The following is a 27,038-nucleotide window of genomic DNA, read 5'->3' as shown; positions in this document are numbered from 1 at the left end:
GTATTGTGTCTGGCAGCAAGTGATTTAGCCTTTATTTTCATTCCTGCTGCTTTAAATCTGCCGTCTTCCTCTCTCTATCCAAGTCACTCTCACACAAGCAGACCTGTTTGCTTCTCTGCATCCTCCTGTGGTTCTGTTTAATTAGCAAATCCGTGCAAATCCAACTAGGGCAGCTTGTTCTGATTGGAGACCTCATATGTAGAATGTCCTTGTGCTTCTGGAAACAGTGGGATTTCCTGGCTTAAAAACACTTTTAGAGTTCAGATGTTTTAAATCACGCTTCAGCTGGTGCCTTTTTTTATTAGATTGTAACTGACTGCGTGTACAAACATTATTTTCCTGATAAGAAGACATTTTTAGAGTTTAAAAAATGGCAAGTTGTTTTTACAGAGATACGGGTGCACAGTTCAGTTTGACATCAATCTGCAGTAAATGTTACTGGAAGGCACTTAGCAAGACAAGCAGGTCAAATCCAGATCCGGTTTTGTGTCCAGACTGAATTTGCATCTGCATTCCCTTGACAGATTACAAAAATTAATATACAATAAAATAATAAAATAAAGCAGAAAATATAACACTACAAGTTGCTTTCTAATCACATTACACAGAGAAATGCACATTGACAGACTTAATCACTTTCACACACACACACACACACACACACACACACACACACACACACACACACACACACACACACACACACACACACACACACACACACACACACACACACACAGTCATACAGTTAATTTTTACATATCTGAGCAGTTTTTAATTTATTTTTTCAAGTTAGATTTGAAAACTCTCAGAGAACCAAAGCTTCTTGATAAAAGGTTATCTAACTAAAACAGTTCATTCTGATCAAGCATGTGGTGACGGGGGGAGGAATGGCTCCCTTTTAGCAGGAAGAAACACCCAGCAGGTACAGGCTCATTGTGACCATCTGTTAGGACTGACTGGAGTGGAGAGGAAAGAAAACAGCCACATAAAAAAAATCACATAGAAAACACAAAAGTGTACTAGAAAGTCAGGTTTCACTCTCTCTGGTTAATGCTTGGTTCAGTTGGGTCTCCATTGGTAGTGCCTTCCTCTCTTTATAGGCGTGAATTAGGACAGGAATGTGTGCGGGCTGCGATGATGTCATTTTGTGTGTGTACTCTTGGGCAGCCAGTTTAACTGAAATCTTTCGGTATAATTGTTCGTTGTGGATTGTCCAGTTGTCACCGATTGGGCAGGAGTTTGGTTGGACCGTGCACATGCAGGAGCTGTGATCAATGGTCCAATGTGCTGCTCACCATCTTGGCAACTATACTGTCTCTTTGCAGATTGGTTCAAGGAGAAAGCCATGAACCAATCGACTAACGCAGCTGGGAAAATGGAAATAAAATAATCTGAACCTGACTGAGGAAGCTTGTTTACCAGACACGTTGTGCCATATCATAGCACAATGAAGTAACTTTGTTAACTTCAGTTGTTAAAAAAGGACATATATATCAGAAATGACTTAAAAATTAAAGAAACCTTACTTTGTAATGTAGCATCTTGAAATTGGCCCTATGTCTCTTTAGAAACTCCTACTTTTTCTGAAACTCTGTCTTCAGCAACTAATCGTAACATGGCTCCTCTGTTTAACCTTTAACAACATTTTTACCTGTGTTTCACTGAGAAGTTTCTAAAGGAGTGATTTCAGCAGATGTGCAGTTCTCCTAGGTGTTTGCTAATTGCTGCTGGCTAGTCTGAAGGAGCTGGGTGGGGGAGTTTCTCTGGAGAAGGGCTGCTCACTGCTCTCTGAGGCAGAAACTCAGAAGCTTGGAAACTGCAGCTCTGAGGAGAAGGTGGAGGGCGGAGCTAGGTTCACCCAGGTGTTTGGCATAGCTGAATGGTTGCCATGGGGATTAAAGGATTTCTCAAACACATATGAAAGGTATATTTTTGATGAGGGAATAACATGATGTAAATTCATTTAATAAGTAGGTTTTACATGACACTGCCCCTTTAAATCAGCAGTAGCTTTGACACAGGGAAGAGACGGCTAAACACCTGAGCTCTGAGCCAGGAATACTTTCCATGGTAAAGAAAAAAACTGAACAGGGAAGTAATGCAAAATTTACCTGCAAGAATCACGTTGACAGAAACACGTTTACTAAATAATTACAACTCATCCTTCTTTAGTGATGCAGTAAGAACTATTAGATGGAAAAAAACAAAGTATTAGTCAAAGTTTTAATGAAAGTTTCAGATATTGTTTATTATTGATCTCATGCAGTTAGGTGGAATAGACATTTTGCACTGAAAAATTTCTTTCATCATTAGAACAATGTATCAGTTGTGCTATGTGGTTGTATAGAAGTTGAACTTTAAACTGTTTGAGAGGGATTATAAGTTCCTTAAGTCTTTGGTCTCAAAAAACAACCAAACAAAATTATGAACAAGTTGAAAGAAAGTTAAAGAAGGAGAGAATGATGATGTACTGTAATACCTAATGTGGAGTTTGATCTAAGAGAAGATTGTAACAGTCCAATCAAAGCAGAGAACAAAAATAAAAGCCCTTTTCTGATCAAAGTGAAGGAAAGTGATCTGATTGTCTCCTTTTTGTTTTCCTGTTATTTAATTTAACATTTGATTATGAGGTTTTCTTAGAAGACATTTCCTTTGACAAACAGCAGAGGCTTCACTAAGTGATTCTGAGTTATCTCTTCCTTCCATTCTTTAGATAATCAAAACTGGTGAGGCGTTGATAAAGAAAATACTGTATGTTTTTGTAGCAGGAAGACAAATGTAAGATTGTTTTGTGATTGAGAAAGAACAAAGCAGTTTATCAGTGGCGCATATTTCTGTCTGCAGGGAGCAGCCAAAGGCTCGCTACAGTAAATCATTTTTATGCAACGTCTTTCCTTGTAAAGCAATTGTTTGGACGTTATAATTTTCCAGAGTTGTAATCTTATGGTCTTCCACTGAAGCTAACTTTAGCCTCACTTAAACCCGTTGCACAATCTGTGTGTGAAAGCAGACGAATGGACTTTGACATTTTGTGGGAGTTATAGATTCTTTGTGTTATAAAAACCCTTAAACAAAAAACTCATAAGAACTCAGACATTAGAACCAACACATCATAAATGATTTTCCCTGTGGCACGCAGTTTATTTGTATTATTTTATTGATTTATGATGCCTTTTTATGGTCTTCTGTTGATAACATTCACCTTTCTGAATTTCCTGCTAAGATAAGTGGTTGATATTTTCTATGGTGTAGTTATGCACCGCGGTTAACATGACTCTGTACTGATGATGAGAATTTAAAGCTCTATCAACCAGTGATTCTTTAGTCCAAACTTCTAACTTGACTTGAGACGAATGGCAGTTCGGTCCAAACCCGGTCCAAGTCTTATTTTAGAACCAACAACCATGTGGGAGGGACCTGATAACAGTGCAGCAGAATCAGAATCAGTTTTATTGGCCCAGATTGAACACACAAGCAAGGAATTTGACTTGATTTCAAGCCCTCCCAGCGTACAGATATTATTTATAAATATAGATTAAACAAAATAAAAGTTAAAGAAACAATTTATAAATATATTTCTCTGTTCACCCAATAATTATCTATTTTTTAATGGCAGGTTGTGGTAGTGCAAATAAGCGGAAAGTAAAATTCTAAACCAATGTGTCCAGAATGTGTGGAGTCTGCTTAGATGTAATGAGACGAATTATCAAAGCAAATTAAAACAGAGAGAAAGTCTGGGAAACATCTGCATGTGAAAAGATTATTTTACTGAAGATTTCTACCTGACTCCAGGTATCTTTAACATTTACCTCAGTTGGTTTGATATTACAGTGCCGTTGTGCACTTTAACTCTAGTTCATGAATGTTTTTCATTCAAATTCATAAAGAAAGGCTCTTTACTTGTTAAGGCATAAGAAATTATTTTATCATGTTAAAGACTACTTATTGCCCTTTACTGTTAAATATCAGAGTTACAAGTGTAAACATAAAGTATCATTTTTCTTCAGAGATCCGTTTATGACTTCGTCCTCCAGACCTTCAATCTTATCTTATAATCAGATTTGAACATTTACATTCAAAAATACGTTTGAAAACCCCTGATCTAAATATGTTAGGCATCATTACGAAATAGAAAAATACTATGTAGATCATAAACAAAAAGCAACAAAGAGAAATTAAGAAAGATTTTTTTTTACAATTTGCACCTGGTTTAGTTGTCATTCCGCTCTGTTTTTAATAATTAAATAACATAACAGAAATGAAAACAATAATAAAATTATATAAAGGGTATTATAAATAAAATATATTATTATTATTGATGATGATTACAATAACAATAATAATAATAATAATAATAATAATAATAATAATAATAATAATAATAATAATAATAATAATAATAATAATAATAATAATAGACTAAGTGAAAGATATATAAATTTGATTTGCTGAGCTATTTTTTGTATCAGTAAACTTACATTAAAAGCGAGTTTGCCATCCACAATATGGCGGACGCGCTGTCGCATTATTTCTCTTTGACATTGGGTGTCTGTCTTGTTTCCGACACCAAGCAAACGTAGCAGTTGTGCTGCGTCACGTTGGCAGAGACCAATCGGATTAAACTGAGCTAAAACATGCAGGAGAAGTCAGAGACGGGGCAAGGGGGTGAGACACAATTTACTAACAAAAACATTAGGTTACAAGTTCGTAGACAACAGTTTATGCGTCATATAGGGACTATTTTAATTTTTGTTTGTAGTTTTAAATGACTGTTTGTAGAAGTTTGTCTCTTGCTTCGGTGATTTTTAGCTAACAACTGCGAACTCCCCCTCCATGGTTGCCGTTATGGTCTGGACCGGTCGCTCTGTGTCAGTTTCAAGTTGCGCCTTCTCTCTCTGCTGTTCTCTGCTCTCCTCCGGGCTCAACGGCCGGAGCTAACTAATTCATATCATCATTGTTTTCATTCCCTCGTAAAACGCTGACGTTCCCACGAAAATGGATGTATTCTTACCGCATAAGAGTGGATTTTAACAGCGGAAGGATTCGGAGGTAGGATGACATTCCTCCCACTCGCCGGACTAACGCGGTGTGTTTTCCTAAGGTTGCCGTGGGATCAGTGGACTGCACCTTTTGCACGTTTGGCGAATTAAACGCGCTGGTGGTTTTTAGTGCAGCCACTAACGATTTAACTGCATCCACTTGCAATAAATCTGACATGTCCTACTTTACACATGCACGTCTCGTCTTGTGCATTGCTCTGGTTTTCTGCCAGCCACGGTTTTAATGGGACAGCCTGTGGAATGTGTTGCATGGTGACAGCATGCAGTCTCATAATGAAATATGAAGTGTATGTTTCGTGTTTGCAAATAGGAAATGAGTAATGCAGGGGCAAGGTCATAAAGGTGTCAAAAACAATCTGTTTTTAGCAGAATTTGATTTCTAAGGCTGTGCAATGTTTCGAAGTTTTTATCTTATTTACATCAATAACAGCTACAGCAGCTGGACAGAAGTCTGTAGTAACGATTAATAGGCATGTTTTCGAATGAGTTGAATGTCAGAACAAACTATTTCAAATGAAAGCATCAACATAAATTTTACATGATGCCAAGATGAGATGTGTGAGGAAACCTTAGCCATCTGCAGTGTTTTAAAACTTGAAATTATGTGCTGCTGTTTTTACCCTGATCTACTTTAAAACCTCTAAAGTTTTTTCAGAAAAATGGCTTAATTATGTTTTGTTGAAGCCTTCAGCAAATATTGGCGATCATTTTGTGTTTTGTGTAAATGACCTTTGGCAGACCCTTTATTTAGCCTAAAGTTAACTTTTGTTGGAAAACATTTGTAACAATGGGGAACTATTCAGGATAAAATGGTACTACTTGTGGGATTAGATATAGATTTAGTCACATTCTTACTGTAGTTGAAGATACTAATTACAGTTTCTTTCCCTTTCTCTTTTGTTTCATGATATAACGTTTTCCTGTTCTCATCCTTCTCAGTGGTATCCGTCTCTATAGTAACCACTTTACTGAATAATAATGAGAAAAATAATTTAATGTCTCTTTCACCAATTCTTTGGGTTTTATTTGTAATCGTTTTGCTGTCTACTTCTTTCTCACCTCCATCTCTTCTTTCTTCCTCTGTCTCTGCTTCATGTCTTTCCAGAATACATTTTTCTTTAATTAATTAAACAGTTTTTAGTGGCTCCTTAGTTTCTATGAAAGACTGATCCTGCCATAATTAGTAGTAAAAACAGAGGTAAAGTCACTTTACCTTTTACAGAATCAGGAAGAAAAAGAAAAGAAAACATGAGAAAAACAACAAAGAAATCTGTAAATAAACAGATAAGGAGAGAACATGAGGAGAGAAAATGCAAAGATTAACTACTACAGGAGAATGGAAAATATGACAGATTGGGAACAGATGGTTTAATTCTAAACAGGGATGATCTTGAAATTCTGTAATCTTCTGTGAAATTTAATTTTATGAAAGAAACTGCAGCATTTCTTTTCTCTGTGTTGTGTAAATCATTTGAATTGGGCCAAAATTGGTATCAATAGTATAAAATGGTTTAGACAAGAGAAACCTATAAGAAGGTTAAATAAGCCAAGTTAAATGTGTAACCTATTCAAAGCAACGAGAGAAAAGTGAGTTTTTAAAATGTTGATTCAAAGATTCAACTCCTGAAGGATGCATGCCTTTATTTTCCTGTTTGCAGCCTTGCAGTTGACTTCATGCTGGATTCAATATTGCAAAACAAATGGCTCCTACCTGACCCAGATTTGGTCCATACATTATGTCACAGCAACAAGAGTCATTCTGTGGTTCAACGAGGCGGAAAGTCGGGAGCCGACGGCATTTCTGTCAGACAAATACTCTTATCCGTCTCAGTTGAGTGAGGGTGTGTTTGCTTTATTGACCAACGGTATTGATTCTACTTTTTGCTTACATTTGAGTGAGTTTTGGTTTGCAGCAGACGTAAAGCTGGACGTCTCTGAAGGCAGATGGGTCTGCTGCTGGCTGTAGAGTGGGATCAGGATGGAGAGCGGTGAAGGAGGAGGATGTTTGCTTGTTGTTTGAGTCAGCAGCAGACAGAATAGGAGGCAGCAGTGGCTTGGTTTTTATTAAATTCATTACTCATAATTACTGCTTGTGCAGTTCTACCATGTGTGGACATATTTCATAACAAAGATTACAGTCATTTCCCAGTTGGTCAACATTAAGTATAGTGAGGGTTCACATGCAGTTTGGATGGGAACCGTTTCCTATCTGGTGATTAGATTCTGATTTTTGTATCAATTCAGAATAAATGTTTGAGTCAAAACAATTATTCACAATGACCCTAACCCTATTTATCTACTCCCGTCTGCTTTGGAAGACAGAATGACAAATGGAGGCATTAAAGTGTCACTTTCATTCCTTTTTAAATATTAAGCCATGCTTAGATGGAATTACTCCCTCCAAGGACAGAGAGAGCGCCACCTTTCTGCAGACACCCTCCTCTGTGTACAACGACTTTGCAGTTTTCATCTAGACTTTTTTTAGCCCTTTGACAGTCTTTGTAGTTATTTAGAGAAAAATCGTATAAACGTACATAATTCGTCCAAAGTATTCAGGTGGAAGCGGACTACTTGACGCGACATATCGTATAAATATATAAAACATGGCAACAAACTTCTGACCAATCACACGACATGCCTCCTATCTGAGAGGACGTTGTACCTTGGTTCAGTTTTAGCTCGTCTCTGCTTATTTGCAGTGTTTCCGAAGTGCTAAATGTTCATTTGTGAACTTTGCTGCTCACGGTCAAGTTCATGTAAAGCTCAGTTTTATTGGGAATTTGGTAAAAACCAAAATGATTCTAAATTCAACATTGATGGGTTGAATCTCTCACTTAACTTTTGTAGTTTTCTCTTTGTTGTGGTACTTTCCGGACATTAGTATATTCCAGTACCGTCTCCATGGCAACGTCAGACCATCCCACCCTGTTACAAAAGTTTTAAATTGTTTTATGTTTGTATCTATTCTGAGTTGTAGTAAATGAGAGTCGTGATAAACGTGAATCTATTTTTGGAACGCCCCTAATTAAAACCATCAGCAGCCTCCATGTTTGTTCCCTGGAAAAGTCACATCTTTACCTGAAATCTGAAACTTCCAAGCCTTCCAGGACTTTCCGTAACAGACGGACTTACTTTGCTGCTTACCATTCAGCCTTCCTGTTATCTTGTGAAACTCTTGTTCTTTCACAACCTGATTATACCTTCTGTCCTATACTAACAACTGAATAACTTAAATAAAAGGCCTGCCTTGGTGTGTAGGTGTTGGAAGCAGCTTGCAGAGGACGAGGCAGGCCGTCTCTCAGAGGGGAGACGTTCGTCCCTTCTTTACTGTGCCTCTCCGTCGCCCTACACGGCCTCATGGATCTGGAAGTGGCCGCTAGATGAAAAGCCTAGTTGGAAGGAAGTCGTCTGAAATCAGCTGCTGCTGTGTTTCCAGTAACAGCCGTCTGTGGCGGTTCCTCCTGCTGATGTGTAGCTAACGGTTCCTAGCCGGTCTGGGCTTCTGTAAGCCCTTAAAAGGAGAGCTGTGGGTACCAGCATGCTAATGGCACGCTGTTAACTGTGCGAGGTTAAAGTTCCTCAGCAGACGATTACCGGAAATAAAAATAAATCAAGGTGCAATTGCCCTGGTTTGCTTTTAGCTGAGTAGTGTTCAGGAGGAGGTCATGGTGTTCCTCAGGGAGGAGTCAGAGTGAAGGAGGACATCAGGATGCTGCTCAGGTTGCTAACTTTTCCTTAACAAGATAAAAGATGTAAAAATTAAAGCTGCAACTAACGGTTATGACAGTAATCAATTGGTCTGACAATTCTGCACATTCATTTAACTACTTAATCTTATTTTATACAATATGAAAGATACATGAGCAAAAATAAACATTCATTACGTAAAATGTAATAACATAATTTGTAGCAAAGGAAGCATATCAGCTAAAATAAAAAAAACATCTTAACATGCAGAAAGAACTTTTCAGTTCACAGATTAAAATTTACATAGCAAAACATGCTTAACAGGATATATTTTTGATATTTTTATTTTAACAGAATTCCAACCAGGTGAAGCTAAAACTGCCACTTCAGCAGTTCTGGCTTGAACAGATTTACAAAGTTTTTTATTTTTATTTTATCTTAAATGGAAAACATAAATATTCTTTGCACAGTTTTGATTTAAAACTGGTCTGAGGTTGCTGTTCTTTTATGTTTTAGAGTCTGTATTCTCCAGTTAACAACGATTATGACGGTAATCATAATCAATTAATCATAATTAATTAATTATTTCAGCCCACGTGAAAAGATCCGGTTCTGTGTCCTGTTTGCTAGAACAATGAGAGATGGTTGAATTCTACCTGCAGCCAGTCAGACAGTAACATGACGACTGACAGTAAAGTATGTGTGAGAGTCACTAGATGACCTCGGTTCATCTGGTTTAGTGATTTTCTTTTTTTTAAAATTTGTTTTGTTTTTTCCCCGTCTGGGCAGTGAATTAAAGACTTGGCAGTTGGTTGCACCTTTGAGGTCAGAAGTGGGTCAGTATGACAGATGCATTCCTGAGCTCAGGCCAATGAGATTGTTGACGTGTTGGGAGTCTGCTGACCCTTGGAACGTTTCAGCTCAGCAGGAGATTTACTTTCCTGAATGAACGACGGAGTTTTATCTAAAGCGTCTGAAGAAAACTTCAGCTTCTCATTTTCTGTTTGATGTGATGTTTGGTTCTCACCTACAAAGTGAGTAAGGTGGCAGCGAGCTGGTTGGAGTCTATTCAGAGGAAAAGAACTGTCCCTGTGAACTGAGTCAATTATTCTATCGATTAATTGGATAAAAAGATTGCACAAAATGCAGATTTTTCATTGTATCACTTAAGCTAATGTGATACGATATTAAAAAATGCATAAGAATGCAAATAAAAAAAATAGTTAATTTTTAAGAGGAAAATAAACATTTTATTAACTAAAATGCAATAAAATTGAATTCCATTAATAAATGCTTGATTATTAGCATCAAAGGATGAATATGGAGCTAAAGAAATACTTTTTGAGGATATTTCTGTTCAGAATTTAAACCAGATGAAGCTAAAACTGCCACTAGAGGAATAGAACATATTTACAGAAAAAGAACAGCTTTTACATTTTTTTTTAATCTCAATTGCAAAATGTATAATTTTTTTGTGCAGCTTTGGCTTAATTACTTCAGCTAACGATTTGTCAATTACTATAGATGACAGTTATTTTAGTAATCGATTCACCATGATTAATCCAATTAATCGTTTGAATTTCACCTGCAGTCAGTCAGACAGTATTTATATAGGTATTTTATAGGTTATTTATTATTATTTAGGTTATTTATTGCAATAACAATAAAATAAATTTTGAATTGAACTGAAAAGATTTGATTCCAGGCCGTTCTCCTCCTCTTTCTGTTCTTTTTAAATAAAGTGTTTAAAATTCATAACCGTCTCTTTTGCCATAAATCGGATAATGCCTCTCAAACACAGTTGCACTTCAAAGAATAAATGAAGACAAACTAATAAAATAATTTTGATTTATATTTATGCATACACAATAATTGTATGCATGAATATTTTCAAAAATGTTTTTTTATTGATGCTCCTAAAGAAACAAAAGAAGATCAAACAGATAAACATCATCAACTAAAGTTTATTGTTATTGAAACATAAATTCAGCTGTACCTCTGCGTTGAAAGAATAAAAACGTGCTTAAAAATATCCCACAGGCGACCCTTCATTAGTTATGAGCTGTAGTTTATTGGAATAGGTAATCTACACGCTCCTTTTTGAGGTTCAATAAACCTGTGAAAAGTCAAGCCTGTTTAGAAGTCCACACAATAACCAAAACATCATTACTGCATGAGCTGTGCTATTCTGAGCAGCCAGGGTGTTACCTAGCAGCAGCTGCAGCAGCATGATTAGTCTGTTGAAACCAATTTGTCTTCATTTCATGCCCGTTTAAAACATCCTGTGCTTTTCAGGCAGGATCTGCTGGTGCTGAACCAAAGCAAGCCGGGCCTTTTCTCCCCGAAGACCACATCATATTTCACATTCTCTGCGCTTGTCTTTGGAGGAGCTTAAAGTCCTCGTTATCTGCCTATGTGAACAAGTCACAAATTCTTCTCTGGCAGGAGTGATGGAGAAACAAGCCCAGTTATGGTTCTTTTCCAAAAAAAAGTCAAAACCAAACTCTCTGGAGAGTTTTTCTTTCTGTTTTAATATTGAGGGCTGAAGTCTGAATTACCGCTATCAGATCCCAGCGTTCTCTCACTGCAACTACCTGGGATTCTCATCAAGGCAGGTTTGGTAGTGCAGCCATAAATGATCACAATCATAGTAAATAATGATCATCAAGGCGTTTTCTTTAAGTCAAAGTGAACAAACGTTTATCTGGTTTCTTCTTTATGTTGTAGCAAATCTAAAGAAGCAACATAACACTTCTTGCTGTAGTAACAATAGTCACCCCACTGTTTCCAACTGAGCAACTTTGTATTTAGCATGTAGAAAAAAAATAAACGTCAGTATTGGACGAAATCGTTATCGACAGGTGAGGTTTTTTAAAGATGGATAATTGGCCAGAAAATTCGGTGCACCACTAGTCCACTGTATACATTAGTGAGTAAAATGCTCAGAGGCTGGTTGGGTCATTGGGATGATAGAAGAGAAAAGGTTATGTGTTTTACTTTATCAAATACACATGGCTCCAATAAGCATAGAAAGAAAAACTGTCAAATAAAGTAAAAATGTAGGTGATTATGGCATCTTGTTACATTTCTCATGGTAACAATCCTTATCTAAATATTACAGTAAAATACAGGAATTACTCTGAGACTCGGCTTCTGTGAGTTTCCATTCTCCTCTTGCTTCCTGTTAACCGACCTCTCTAACCCATCCTTTATATTTATTTACTGAAACATGAATTCAAGCCAAGCAAGTTTTCATCAAGTGTTTAAACATGATCTGTACTCCACCTGTCGGGTATGATTTGACTCCCGCCTGCATCTTGTAATAAGTGACAGGGATTAAAGCATAGTTTAGGAGGAATCTACTTTCATTCGTTCTTCAGTAAATCTTATCAGCATGCTCTGCAGCTCTGTATCAGTGTTGGATTACCTTCCTGCTGCAGTCGCTCTGTTCTCACACTGAAGGCCGGCCGGCTGGCCTCCCTCTGCTGCTCACTGGGTCTAGGAAAGAGGAAGAAGATTCAAGCAAGGAAGGTCACACTTGTTTTTTATACACTACTGACATGTGACATATTTTAATATATTACTTGATTCTTTAAACATTTAGATAGAAATAAAATCTGTGTTATGTTGCATTTTTTTCTGCTAACTCGTCCTTTATGAGTTTTTCAAGAATTTTGCGACCAAGTTCGGATGTCCTGTAATCAGATCTCTGGACCTGTTTGTCTGTTTTAACCAGTTCTGAGCAGAGGTGATGGCTCTCCTGTGTGAGAGGGCAGACACTGTAAAACAGGTTTGTAACAAATATTTTAAAGCTAAATTATTGAACTGGTGATTAGTGCAGTTAGTGTGGGTAGTGTCATGAAAACACAAGTCTCCATGTGTTTGTTGTTGAGGATTCAATTCAGCTTATCACTAATTGACAGCAAATGTTTCAGTCACACAATCAAACTGATTTTAGTTATCAAACAAAACTAAAGCATTTTGTTCGATGTGGAGGCGCCGTAGCTTTCTCCAGCTGAACAGAAATAAAACTGAAGTCATTATCTTCGGACCTGAAAGAGGCAGTTTCAGTTATTACAGATAGAAACTAGAGATCAGACTGAAATCTGGGTGTAGCAATAGACACTGACCTGTCCCTTCAGAGACACATAAAGACAGTTACAAAGTTGGCCTTCTCTCACCAGAATAATATTTCTGGGATTAAAGGACTAAGGTCCCAGAAGGATCTAGAGAAACTCATCTGTGTGTATTAATCACTGATTGGCTTAGCATCAAAATACATTAAAGACCTGTTGTTGTATCAGCCTTCCAGACTTCTCGGGTCTTCTGGTTCTGGTCTGCTCTGCATTCCCAGAATCAAACATGGAGAAGCAGCATTCAGTTTTTATCCTGTAATCTGGGATAAACATTGGGAAAACTGCTGAGACTCTGAGTTCCACTAACTCGAGGCTAAAAACCAATTTTTAGCTCACTGATTCCTGCAGTACTTTGACAGACTGTCTGTTCATAACACTAACTGGAACATCATTATTTCTGGTCTGTAGTCCAACTTTATTTTCCCTTTCCTATGTTTTGTTACTGCAATGTTTCTTTTGCTTTGTTTTCATAGTGTAAAACTCTTTGAATTGTCTTGTTGCTAAAATGTGTTGTACAAATAAACCTGCCTTCCCTGGTGTGGTGCGTTCACTGACTGACTTTCCAGCCGGTGACTGGTCAAGGCAAATTAGGCTGAAAATAGTTTGTTTCTGCCACTAATCGATCTTTGCTGCGTGTACAGAACTGATATTTATTCATAAACTCTGTTCTGTGACCCCCTTCCTCTGAGGCTCAGCGTCAGCTTCAACACCCGTTCCAGATCAGCCCTTACATAACACACAACGAAGCAGAACAGGTCCAGATTCCTGCTTGAAGGTTTCTTCTTAAATTGACTACTGAGACATTTGGAGTTCTACAAGTAACGACAGCTGAAGATAAATAGGATTTTATTTCAATTTTTAGCAGAAGTTCAGATACACCAGGAGAAAGTAAAAGCTTTAACAGTGTTTTATATTGATTTACTTTTTGTTTTCTTTCTTGAAAATGCCATAAATATTTTGTTCCCATTAGTTCGGTCAGTTTGTCATCCTGGCCTTCCTGAGTCCTGCAGTTGTTTAACAGGCTGTAAGTATCCAGATGTGGTGGATTTTTAAACCTTGGTTAAAAGGTCAGACTAGCGCTTCACTTGTCTACACAAACACGCTACTTGTTTACCATCAGACCTGCTCACAGCCGCGCCCGTTCTCTGAGATTAGAGAGAGCAAGTCTTCATGACACAGGATTAGACCTTGTGATGGTTTGCTGTTGCATGTCCCATCAAGGCTTTGCAAAGCAGCCTGCATGCACTTTGACCTTATCAGATTATATTGGATCCTAAAATTGTTTCATATGACAAATCCGAAGAGAAAATGTCCCAGAATGTTTCACTTATGTAAACAATATGCAAATCGGATATACCTAAACTAGTTTAGCTGTTTTTACTTCATTTATCTATGACTATTCCTTTTTAAATCAAAAATATGAATAAAACTAACACATACGTATATCCAATGTTTCCTTATCATGTTTGTAAACAGTCATGAGCTCTGGCAGGTGAAAGGTGTGTTATCACAACTTGTAATGTTGACTCTTAGCCACATATTTAATATCTCAGTTAATTCCAAAAAAAATAAACAGCAGAGTCTTTGAATTGCCTTGTTGCTAAAGGTTTAATTCCAAACCTTTAGTGTTGTTAAAGCAACTGTGTGTTGATGCAGTCATTAGTTGTACTGTAGTTTTATCATTGCATGCCAGAACTGAAGCATACAGTGGGTGAGGCTTTGTGTGTCTAACATGCAGCTGACTGATGAGGTTTTCTATCGTCCAGTCTAACCATGAGGAGCTGAAGGGGATTTTATGGAACATCTAGCTTTGTCCTGTCTTTGACGCTGTGCCCGGTCTTAGATAATGTACGTATACTGAGATGAAGTCTGTGGAATGATCTGCTGTGTCAGGACTGGGTGTGTTATTTTTACCTTGATATTTTCTCATTTAAATCTTTTCAGGTCTTCACCTAGAACTGATCTGAATGCAACTTTAGTATTATTTAGTCAATGTTTCAAGTAAACCTCAATTATGATAGCATCTTTTATTTAACCAACTTAGCTGCACATTCCTCCTAAATGGAGCATGCAGTAATAAAAAACTGAATGCTATTTATGTTGAAATTTTGCTTTTACTGTACAGTATTTTATTCTTTATTATTCTGTTTTTTGTAATGATTTTTTATATTCTATCTTTGTTTGATTCTATTTGCTGCTGTTGCCTGTCACTTTGTTAATGTTAAACTGAAATTTCTCCGTTGTGGAACATAAATTATATTCCTATTTTAAAGCTTTTTACCTCATCCTAGCCCATGTATGACTAATACATGGGCTATGACTAATACTTGGAGTCTTGTTTGTGTTGCTTTATAATCTCAGTTTACACATCCTTTTCTCTGTGATGAATAGAACCAAAGCATAGCAAAATTCAAATGAACGTCAGATAACCAAATATTAAAGAAACACTGGAGGTTTTTATGTGGTGCTGTGTTGTAGAGATTCAGTGTTTATGGCTGCATTGCATGTGATAGATCTAGAAGAAAAGACGTTTTAGAAAGTTTCTAATGTGAATTAGCTGCTGCAGGTTCTGGCAGGAAGCCTGTTAATCAGGATTGACATTCAAGCGAGTGGAGTTGAAGCTTTAACTGAGAAGAATTTCAATAGAAAGACTCTTTGTCATCTGCATGCTTGTCCCTCTGGGGCCTGTCTTCAGGAGCTGGTCCATGTTAAATACGCCGTCATGCTCAGCAGGGGCTTGATGCAGCTCGTTAGACTTGGAGATGAAACGAGGCCCGGTCCGAGTCAGGACCTGTTTCTTTTGGGTTGGACCGGATTGTCTTGGGAGCAGAAGTAAGTAGAAATGATCCAGTATTGATCTTGGAGCCCGTCTCCCCTGCGGTGATGTTAGCCTTTTATATGAGGTATATTTTAAGAAGGTCAGCAGGAGTTTGAAGATCCCAAATGCAAACACAGGATTTTATTGGAGATGCTGAGAATCCAGTTTGATTTGCTTAGTTTTTCTACTTCAATGCATTTTAAAGAGAAATGAAATTCTCTGTCTTTACTTTTTTGTATTAAAATAACAATCTCTATGTTGTGAAAAAAACACAAGCTAATGTGAAGAAACTGGCTTCGACCTGCGTTGGCTTACAAACATTTAACCACCTCTCCAGCTGTTCCTCATCTTTGTTGCCTCGCAGCCAGAACATTCATTGTATTTCATTAAGATTTATTGTGAACAAGGTGAAAATGAATATGTTATTAATATTCATTTTAATAATATTTTCCCAGTTTTACTTTTTGGATCAATACTGGTCGGTATTGGAAGAGGATATATTGTAAATTTTGACTGAATTTATTGTGATAGACTCACATGAAGCAGTGCGTGATTTAAAAGGGAAAAGTTAAAGATACAGAAATTTTTCTGTGAATAAAAATCTGAAAAGTGTTGCATGTTCAACCCCCGCTACTATGGCACAACTAAATAAAACTAACCACTCACTGACTTCAGAAGCCACTTAATTAGTAAAGAGTGCAGCTGTGAGTAATTTAATGTCGGTTTCTTAAGCTACGTTCCCATAGGAAGACGAATTCCAATTTGTCACTGAAATCTGAAATTTGTAATTTGTTGAAATTGTGTGATCGGTCACACTATTAACTAAATACGACACAGTCAGACATCTGGCTGCTATGAGAACATTAGGCAACAATCAGCATCATGAAAACTGGGGGTGCACCGTTTGCAGTTTTCTGGCTGATAAACGACCTTTTAAAAAACTTAACCTGCCAATTCCGATTTTGGCCGATACCAATTTTTTATGAAATGTTGCTCAATATAGCAAGAAAGTTGTTGAGTTGGCAACAGTGGGGTAACTATTATTAATTGTAAATGTGTAGACATAACTTTGTGAGCTGGTCTGTCAGTCAAACCTTTCTCACTGGAGAGCAAAAGAGGACAGCGGTTGATTCTTTGACAGGGTAGATAAGATCAGTGTATAAGATTGGCTTCACATGTAAAAATCGGCCGATCACCGATCTCCCAAAATGAAGGAAATCGGCACCGATAAATCAGCTGGCCAATAAATTGGTGCACCCCTAATGAAAACTGCATGTTGCATCTTTTAAAGATCAGGACATTATACAAATATAGTCTCAGATATTCACTTTTGAAAAAAGACTTAAGCTTAACTTTCCGTGTTTCATTTGTATTAGTCAAACAGAAAGATGAAAACACGTAACACATGTACCGGATGCTTCTTGCACTTTCTGAGCTTCAGTTCCCAGGGGAACCAAATGAAGTGATTCATTTGACTGAAAACATGTTTTCAGACTGCTGAGCATTAATATGTCAGTTTTTGAAACGACTCGAACAGTGGAGGCCACAGGGCTGCGCAGACTTCCATGCTGATTGGAGGGAGTCTTCCTCAATTTTTGAAGTGTTCAGCTGTGAGCTGCAGTGATTCAAAGGCCAGATGGTCCTGAGACGCTTCTGCCAGAAGCTAACTTCATTTCTGCCAAATGTTTGCACTCAGCTTGAAGTCAAAAGTCGCAACTGCTGAAAGTCTGGTGTCCAAAGTGAGTCCTGGAGAGAAGCTGTCCTCCATGTTTTAGTTCGTTCTCTGATTCTCAATCAAATCCTGGTTCTTTATATCACTAAGCTGCACACAATAATTTTATTTAGTCATATTTTCAAATTAGCAGATATTTATTGATATTCTTGTGGAATAAACAGTGGAGAAAATTATAGAAATAACATCTTTACATGATTAATAGACAATTTTTGAGACAACAATAAATCAAAATTCTTATCCTGATACATTTTTTACAATAAATGATAAATGGTACAATTTATACAATGTATCAGACAATGGTACTCATTTGGTCTAATAGAAATGTGCCTTTTATCAATAAAGGTGAGTTTATGCGAAATTGGCATGTTTCCATGAAGCTGAATTTATTTTTGTAATTTCAATTTGTGCAATTTTATGGTCTATGAAAATGTAGCTGGTGATACTGATGCAGATTATTAGTTATTGGCTATAAAAGCAATACTATTGATATTAGTCCAGATTGTTATATTGGTGCATCCCTTTTGGACTAACTGGAAGGTAAAATAACAGAATTCTAATTTTTGTTTAGATAATTGATTTGTTTTATAATGATAGACGGTGAATGATCTAGTCCAGACGTGTTTGTCACATTTGGTGTAAGCTTAATCCCTCTGTTGACTTTAGGTGTGTGAGTACTTTAACTCCGTTTACATACAATGTTTTTCTTTCGGTTGATGATTCATCTTAAGGCTCAAAAATTAAACATGAACCAAATTTCTGGTAAAGAAAAAAAGTGCTATGTGTGTAGCATTTTTCATTTACAGTAACAACCTAAAATCTGCCATATGGTTTGTTTTAACTGAGCCACACAGAATGACCCGCCAGTAACAGGAAGTGAGAGTTATTAACGACTCTGATGTTTTTACAGCCTACCTGCTGTCCAAGAGGAGGCCACACCTGTTGGTACATTGCTCTGTAATTGGTGTTATGGTGCTACTGTAATTCTCAGCCTCTGTCATGATGAGTGGGTTCTTAAGGTGCTCATTAACTAGCAGGATCAGAGCCAAAAACTATGCCAGCCCATGTTAACTGATAGTTTGGTTTTAAATCTAACAGTGTGGGAATATTCTCTGTCTATATCACTTCTTCCTGAGTGTCAGAGACAGAAACTGAGGTCAAAGTTGACAGGTTAAGCATCATTACTACAGACACACAATGTATCATGCATTGGTATCAGCTGATGTTGGTCACCTTCTAGAATACTGGTATCAGCCCGACATATATAAACTGGGCCAATATGAACAACCGATGATTGTTCCATCTTTGTGTGTTATGTTTCAGGAAGAGGTTGATCATATGACCATGATACTGATTTAGTACAGGGTTCTAGAGTGTTTAGGGCTCAAACGATTAATCGGATTAGTTTGATTAATTGTGATGAATCAATTGTTGAAATAATTGTTAACTAGTTTAGTTATCAAATAAGAGTTCACTGATATATTCAGACAAAAAAGCCATTTCTTGAAAGAACATAGTCAAAGCAGCAATTAAACCAAAAACACTGAACAAAAATTTTGCATTTAAAATAAAAAACTTTTTTGTCTGTAAATATGTTCCACCCAAAACTCCTCGAGTGGCAGCTTTAGCTTCACCCGGTTTATATTCTTATTTATTTTTAACGTGTTAATGTATTTCTAACATTATACATAAAAAAAAGTTTTAGTGGCTGAATGAAAAATATGCATCATGTGCCATTTTTTAAAATCCATTTAATCAATTAGTCATCAGATTGATCAATTATTAAAATAATTATTAGTTGCAGCTCTAAAATGAAGCAGAGAAACAATGTAGGCGGTTTGTTTGTTTTTACATGGTCTGGGAAGTTTCTGAAAAAAATATGGTATGATATTGATAAATATTGGTCATGAGTCATAGAAGCAGTATTGATTTTGGATATCGTTATTGGTAATTATTATATTGGTTCATCCCTTATTACCGTCCCAGAAAGGTCCAGATTTGAACTGTTCAGGACATTAATGTGACAATGCAAATGATGAATTAATTTTCTGCTGTAAAATTATTTTTTCATATAACTTAATGTAGTGTTTTGTTATTTCATCTCAAACTTTTTAGGTTTGTAGCTTATATTAGAATCAAGGGAAAGAAAGAAACAGCAGAAATCTGAAATAGAAGGAAAAATATGAACACCCTAAAAAAGTAAAAGATCAAATCAGGTCAAAACGCAGTCATCTGTAAATTTATTTGCATGGTAATATCTGCATAGAATATCTGTTGAATGTCTGGTTTGTGCAGCTTGTGACTCAGAAGCGGCCATGTGAAACGTGCAGCCTCGTGGCCTAATCTCCAGATCTATTTTTAGGTGGTGATGTAGATGGATGATGTAATTCAGCCAACAAAACTAGAGGCATTCTCTGTGTGTGTGTTTGCATACAGAGGAGGGGGCAGCTGCTGTGTGTGAAGGATGACATGGATGTGTGTAATTCCTGGGAGAATCATTGGGATGTGTGAAATCCTGCCGTTTACAGAGGGAAATCTGGATCTAACAAAAGAGATTTCTTCTTTTATTGCTGACGTTTTTAGGACAGAAAAGCTTGACGCCCCTCTCCTGTTGTAAGTGTGCTCCCATCGCAGGAGGCTTTTATTTTTCAAATTACAGGTCACCTTTGTTGTCGTTAATGTCTGACTCAGGAGCATCATCATTACAACACAACAACCTGCCTGAGAAACATCTTCAGTTCCTTCAGGTGCTCAGAATGAGCAACCAGCTCACCCAAATCATTCAAAAGCATTTCTACTCACCGCGTCTTCAGATTTATCAATACAACGTTTTTTTTATAGAGTCTGTTTGTGCAGTCAAATGTAACACAAAGTGCTTTATGGTGATTAAGAATATGCAGACATACATAAAACTCTTGGAGACAAACAATAAAATGAACTAAGGTGACCAGACAGAGGTGACAAAATAAAATCAATTAAGGCAATGAGGAATAAACAGAGGGAGGGAAGCCCATCAGATATTTTGTAATGGCTGCTTCCTGATGGACGTACGTTGCTTTTATGTGGGAAATTCACTGTTTGATATTTTAGATTTAAGATCTTTGGTTTTTGGACCTGATGGTGTGTAAAAGTTTAGGTCATTTTGTCATTATTTGCTTCCTCCTCCCCTATTGGAAGCCTGTTTTTTTTTTTTTTTTAATGCACTAATAAAAGGATTTTAAAGAAGAAACGAAGCATCAAGTTGACATTTAGTGCATATATTTTCATTCTCATCCTTCTGACCACTGCACTCATCTGACCTTTGTACCCGCCTTCTTTTCAACACCTTTTGCAGCCAGGACTTCGACTATGTTCATAAATTACCTCAGCATGCTGGACTTTGCATGTCAAACTCATGAGGAGAGCACAGAGGATTAAATCATAAAGATTATTTTCAGATCAGTATTTTGATAACTTTAAATTAGGTTGAAATCTGAAGTGTGTTTCCAATTTATACGAGTTTTAAAGTCAGTGGGTTTTCCTTTAAAAATAATTTAATAATTTTGTATCACTAGTGGTTTTGTGTTTTGAATTTCTTTACTGATTTTTACATCCTAACTAGAGAGTTGCATAATTTTTCTCCTCTTTTATCCAACTTTTTCTAAAAATGAGCAGATATTCTGGATTTTTTTAATCCAAATTTATGCTCATTTTAATCAGTAAAGCTCTTATATATTTTTTGATGATCACACATCACAGTTGTGGTGAAACAATGCATTTTTTAAAAACCATTATGAACTTCAAACAAGCCGGACGAGTTTCTGCATTTCATCCCTGAGGGACTGAAGCCAAAGCAGAGCTGCTGCTGGTTTTAAACACAGATCAACCTGACGTGGTTTTCTCATGTTTTCTCTCCCTTCATTCTCTCTGCATTGTTGTTCCGCTTTTGTTCTGGTTTAACTGTGGAGTAAAGCTGACATTTAAATGCTGTATTGATGCATTTTTCCTGTCAGACACTCAGACAGAAAATCCAACGAGACGTTCCAGATGTATCAGCAAAGCCACACATGCCAGAGAACATGAATGGTCTTGCCCCCATGAGGAATAAAAAGTTAAAACATGAGAATTAACTGCAGCATGTTGTTGCACGTTTAAATGCTTCCAACGGGAAAGAACACTGTAAATGTAGTTTTCAGCCTTTTGCTTCTTGGATGTGTTTGTTTTTGGTGTTGAGCTGAAAATTTGGTGTTTAAATTCTGTTTGGAGTCATTTTGACTGGTCTGTGTACTTCATGTTTAGCTTTCTGTAGCATCAGTGTCTAATATCTCATTTTAAAGACCACTGAACTTGAAAATAGTGAGTTTTCTTGTAAATGTATCTTTTCCACCTCGTGAATTCAGAATACAAAATTAATGTCATATACACAGAAAAAAATATTAAACCTAAACTCTTTGGACAGTTTAGGATGCTGCTAATCTGATAATGAGTTGAAACACAAGTTTCATGGTTGTAAGGTATTGAAAATGTATGTAACCCTAATCCTAACCATAGCTAAGCAAAGTAATAGTTTTAGTAAGTGATGGTGGACACCACTAGCTAAATATGTAGTTGATCTAACACTAAAGTGCTAATTATTAACATTAGTTTTGCTAATGCTAAATGACTTTACCACCATGCTATCTGGCAGAAACTAGTGCTAATGCGCTAAATTGATATGAACCATATGTCAATTACAAAACCTTTTTTACAGCATGTCATCTTAAATGGAGTCAAATTTTTTCTCACCTTCTTGTACAGTTTGCGCTCAGGAAGTGATTGTTTGGAATCGACCTTTCACTCATTGTTTCAGTTTTATAGTTGAGTTTTACTAACTTCTGCATCAAGAAGGTTTAAACCGTTTACTGTCGTTCTACAGTGATGCATTCTGGGTACTACAGAGAAAACTCTGTTACTCTAAAATATGAGGCTACTGGTTGCAACAAACCGAACTTTTCTTAGCTCTTTTTTTTTATCCTGTCTGTGTGTCTTTCAGAATGAAGATGCTGGGGGCTGGGAGTTAAAGCCCTCCACCAGAGGGAAGCTGGTTCACAGCTGGGGCTGGGCCCCTGCCTCAGGTGGGGGTGAAGAGCCCTCACGGCCCCCTGCGGGTCTGGACCATGGGTGATGGAGGTGTCGGTGCAACTGGAGGAGATGGGGCCAACCAGTCTCATGTTCTGTTCGACAACTTTGTCCAGGCGACGACATGTAAAGGCACCCTGAAGGCCTTCCAGGAGCTGTGTGAGCGCCTGGAGGTGAAGCCCAGTGAGCACAGGATCTTCTATCACAAGCTCAAGTCCAAACTTAACTACTGGAAGGCAAAGGCTCTCTGGGTGAAGTTAGACAAGAGGGCCTGCCAGAAGGAGTACAAGAAGGGACGTGCCTGTGCCAACACAAAGGTGAGCCTGAACCTCCGGAAACGTGATCGTTCCTGTAAAGCTGCAGCAGGACGTTCCTGAGGCAGAGTCTCGTATCATTAGATGCTCATGTTTACCAATCAGATCACAGAGACGGGGCAACATGCTTTGGATGAGAAGACAGTTTCACTCAAACATTTTTTATTTGTCATATTTCAGAACATTAGCTTATGTTAAAAGGGATGTATTATGAAAATACAAACTTTGCACGTTTTTCTACTTGCATTTGGGTCTAAACTATTTCTAAAAACAACTCAAGCGCTTAAGTAAAAAAAAACTAGCTGTGTTTTGGCAATAGGTTAATGTTTGTTTGAAAAACCTCCCAAATGTTAAGTCCCGAGTTGAGCTCTGGCACATTTCATCATCTGGTTTTACTACTGTATGTGCTGTACAATGACTGCTGGAAAAGACAAGTGTTCAATAGTTTACTTACCAGCCAGAAACAACTTGCTGCATTCCTATTGGTTGTGCAGGAGGCTCCACTTCTGTTTCTCAAAGATGTGCAGTTGTATATTATACAGTAGCTTATTTGAATTTAAAGTGACAAAGGCCCTAAAACAGCTGAAAATAGGCAGAACGGAGCAGGCTAAAATCTCATTAAGTGAAAAAATTTAATGAAGCTGTCTTGTGCTTGTTCAGGGAAGTGTGAAAGGTCACTTTTAATAAATCACCAGCAATAATACTGGAAAATATGAAGAGAATATTGCCTCGCAGAAGTATTTATTTGATCTTTTTCTTTCTGTTGCATTATAATCACAAATTTTGATCCATTTATTAAGATATTGTTAGTCCTCCTGTGTATAATTTATTTCTAATCTTCAGTCTTCTGTCCCTCTGAATTAATACCTTCAGTTACAGAATGATGTCCAGTTTGCATCTTGCAATACATGTGATAGAAAAATGCCTTGTTGTGTGAGCACATCAAGATGTATCATCACAAATAATTTAATATGACACTTAAACACCAAGCCTCTGATGGAGAATGGTGAGTTATTGAGGCTCACTGCGCTGAATAAAAGGGACACCTGGAGCAGTTAAAGCAAGCCTCAACTGACAGCAATCAGCGGTATGAGCGTGACAGTCAGGTAGCTGAGCAAATAACCTGAAAAATAATTAAACTTATCACCTAGTGGAGCAGCCTTTTTCAGGGATGAACAACTCTGGGTTCGGCGATAACTTTAAGTTTTATTTTTTACATATATATTAAAACTTTCACCATGTCATGACATTATAACATGAGACATATTGAAGCTTCCCTGCCTCCTCCATGTGGTCCTACTGTCATCTATAGTAAAACTCTGCTTGGTCAAAACAACCAATCAGAACCAGGAGGCGGGTCTTAGCGCTGTCAAAATTACAAAAGAGTTTTCTCATTTAAAAAACTAGCTGTAACTTTGAATTGTGTATTTGAATCCAATCTACATTTGACTTTGAATGTTTCCTTTTTTACTTGACTTTATTTGATATAAGCAGTGTTATGAAATGTATTTGACATTCTGTGTAATTTAAGCTGGTGAGCGCCTCAATATTTTCAGTCTGTTAAATATTGTAACTGATAGCAGGTTTCTCAGCTGTTGTTTTGATTGAACAGTTGCTGCAAATTTCCTGCAAGTTTTTTCAAATGTTTTTGTTTAAATTTTATGGTTTCTTTTTGCCATTTCATTTAGCATTCATCACTAAATTGAAAAATTAACAGCCAATCCGTGTAATCTGTATCACTATAAGCTCTATTTATTTATGGATCCAGGTGGATGGATTTTGTTGCCCGTTAATCACAGACGTCTCAGTAAATTTGCTCCCCGTCTCCTCAGTGTCTGATCATCGGTGCGGGGCCATGTGGTTTACGGACTGCCATCGAGCTGGCTTTCCTGGGGGCCAGAGTGGTGCTCCTGGAGAAGAGGGATGCCTTCTCCAGAAACAACGTGCTGCACCTTTGGCCCTTCACCATCCACGACCTCAGAGGCCTTGGGGCCAAGAAGTTCTATGGGAAGTTCTGCGCTGGTGCTATCGATCATATCAGTGAGTGCATTTGATACTCCAGCTCTTGTTTCCCTCAGAGCCATGCATGAAGACACTGGTGCCTGCTCAGATTAATCCACACTGTTTTTTCTCTCTGTGGGTTTTAGGTATTCGTCAGCTTCAGCTAATGCTGCTCAAAATGGCCCTCCTGCTGGGGATCGAGATCCATGTCAACGTAGAGTTCAAGGGACTTATCGAGCCGCCTGATGACCAGGAGAGTGAGAGTAAGACTCAAACTGCTGCTTTGTATCGGTTTCATCAAGCAAATATCTCTGGGTTGCTGTAAGCCTGGCGCTGCGGATGCATTTCAATCTGATTACACGCTGTTTGTTCTCAGGGATAGGCTGGAGGGCTGAGGTCCACCCCAGGACACACCCTGTCAGCGAGTTGGAGTTCGATGTCATCATTGGAGCAGATGGAAGGAGGAACACACTACCAGGCAAGTCTGCATGCACAGACTGGAGGAAAAGCATTAGTACTGCAATTTTGTCTTCCACTAAAAGGACCTATTATGCAAATTTCACATTTTCCACATTTTTGTACTTCCACTTGGGTTTATACTGCTTCTAAAAACAGCCCAAGCATTTAGCTGTTTCTTGGCAATAAGTATTTTTTTGGTGTCAGGAAAATGAGCCATTTTAAAAGCCTTCCTAATATAATGTCACAAAGCAGCAGGCACTGCTGGGACGGTGGAATGACCCCCCCAACAACCGAACAGTTTGACTTATCTGTTAGTAGCTTCTGCAACCTTTAACTTGGATGATAAAAATGGTGATTAGCATAAAGTCCAAGATCTCATTTAGAGGTTCTGCAGCAACTACTGACGTTATAATTCAAAATATGTAATAGAGAATAGAGAGACCTGAACAGACTGAAAATATGACCCAAACTGAATACAATGAGATCAGTGCAGCATCAGAAGACTAAATTCAACCTTTTTGTACTTCTGGAGACTCAAAGTATACAAAAAGCATATCAAAAGTGTTAAATAAGTGGATTTTGCCTGATATGTCCCCTTTAAGTAAACACAGCAAACAGAGCTGTTTGTTGTTCCCTCTCCGACTCGTAGGTCATCAGTGATTATGATGTCACTGGTTTACAGCTGCAGATGGACAGCTGACCTCACTCTGCTCCTCATGAGCGCTTGTGCGCATCTACATGTTTGTGTTGAGCTGCTACATTAAACTTCCCAGCGTGTTTGCTGTCCTGCAACAAGAGAACAGGAACGGTTGAGGTGGCTGTTTGTTTTCTGTCTGAGTGCTGAGCCTTTACTGAGTACTGACTCCATAAAAAGAACCCATGTCCTCCGCTTGAGCTATTCACTTACAGTAAAATACATGCATACGGCGTGAAAAGCTGGGAACTGTTTACATTGTCCGGAAACAGAACATCTGGTAACATTTAAGCGTTCTGAAACCAGATATTGTTTGTGAATTGCTCTAGCTGGTGGTATGTTTTCCTTCTGAAATGTAACCGTTCGGGTCCGTTAGCCACGGCTGCTGAACCGATCCACTCCTCTGTTTCTGCAGGATTTCGACGGAAGGAGTTCCGGGGGAAGCTCGCCATCGCCATCACCGCCAACTTCATCAACAGGAACACAACGGCGGAGGCGAAGGTGGAGGAGATCAGCGGCGTGGCCTTCATCTTCAACCAGAAGTTCTTTCAAGATCTCAGGGAGGCAACAGGTGACTGACAGGCAGCTGCTTAGTTTCTGCGGACATTTCGCTTGAAACCGAAGTTTGGAGTGAAAGTTGGAGGAATAAATCTTGCAGGTTTCTGTAATCCTGTAATACAGCTCCACATTTTAGTAGAAACCAGTTCTACATGTAAAACGGTGACTTAGACTTTTTCATTGTCTGTCATTTTGGCAAACAACAAAGAAATTCTGTGATAATCTAGTTTTACCCATCAGTTTCTATAATTGATATATTAACATTTAATTTATATTCAGTTTATTAGTATTCAATCTGAAAACGCTGAAATTAGAATCTTCATCAAGCAGATGAATACTTGTAGCTTTTCTCTGTAGTGACAAAAATCAAAATCTGCGTTTCTATTGACCATTAATTGTGCAAACTGGAATTACGAAACTAAATTTGCTTAATGGAAACACACTATTTCTGAAAAAATGTTTTTGGACTATGATGAGTT

The 27,038-nt window shown here is 37.7% G+C and overlaps 1 protein-coding gene across 30 annotated transcripts in view; it reads left to right on the top strand.

The window, feature by feature from the left end:
• LOC102228008 (protein-methionine sulfoxide oxidase mical3a-like) overlaps positions 1 to 27,038 on the top strand; it is a 95,338-nt gene that overhangs the window by 18,019 nt on the left and 50,281 nt on the right. For 29 of the 30 annotated variants that reach the window (XM_023347945.1, XM_023347963.1, XM_023348041.1 and 26 more), the window contains 5 exons: positions 22,448 to 22,850; positions 24,680 to 24,887; positions 24,995 to 25,111; positions 25,225 to 25,326; positions 26,417 to 26,572. In XM_023347945.1, coding sequence (XP_023203713.1) covers positions 22,572 to 22,850; positions 24,680 to 24,887; positions 24,995 to 25,111; positions 25,225 to 25,326; positions 26,417 to 26,572 — 862 coding nt within the window. In that variant the 5' untranslated portion in view covers positions 22,448 to 22,571. Of the gene's footprint in view, positions 1 to 4,873; positions 5,053 to 22,447; positions 22,851 to 24,679; positions 24,888 to 24,994; positions 25,112 to 25,224; positions 25,327 to 26,416; positions 26,573 to 27,038 lie in introns of those variants that run through there. The other variant, XM_023347949.1, reaches the window with a different exon arrangement.

Source organism: Xiphophorus maculatus, chromosome 2, assembly GCF_002775205.1.
Source record: "Xiphophorus maculatus strain JP 163 A chromosome 2, X_maculatus-5.0-male, whole genome shotgun sequence".
Taxonomy (NCBI): Eukaryota; Metazoa; Chordata; class Actinopteri; order Cyprinodontiformes; family Poeciliidae; genus Xiphophorus; species Xiphophorus maculatus.
This window is presented reverse-complemented; position numbering and strand designations above follow the sequence as displayed.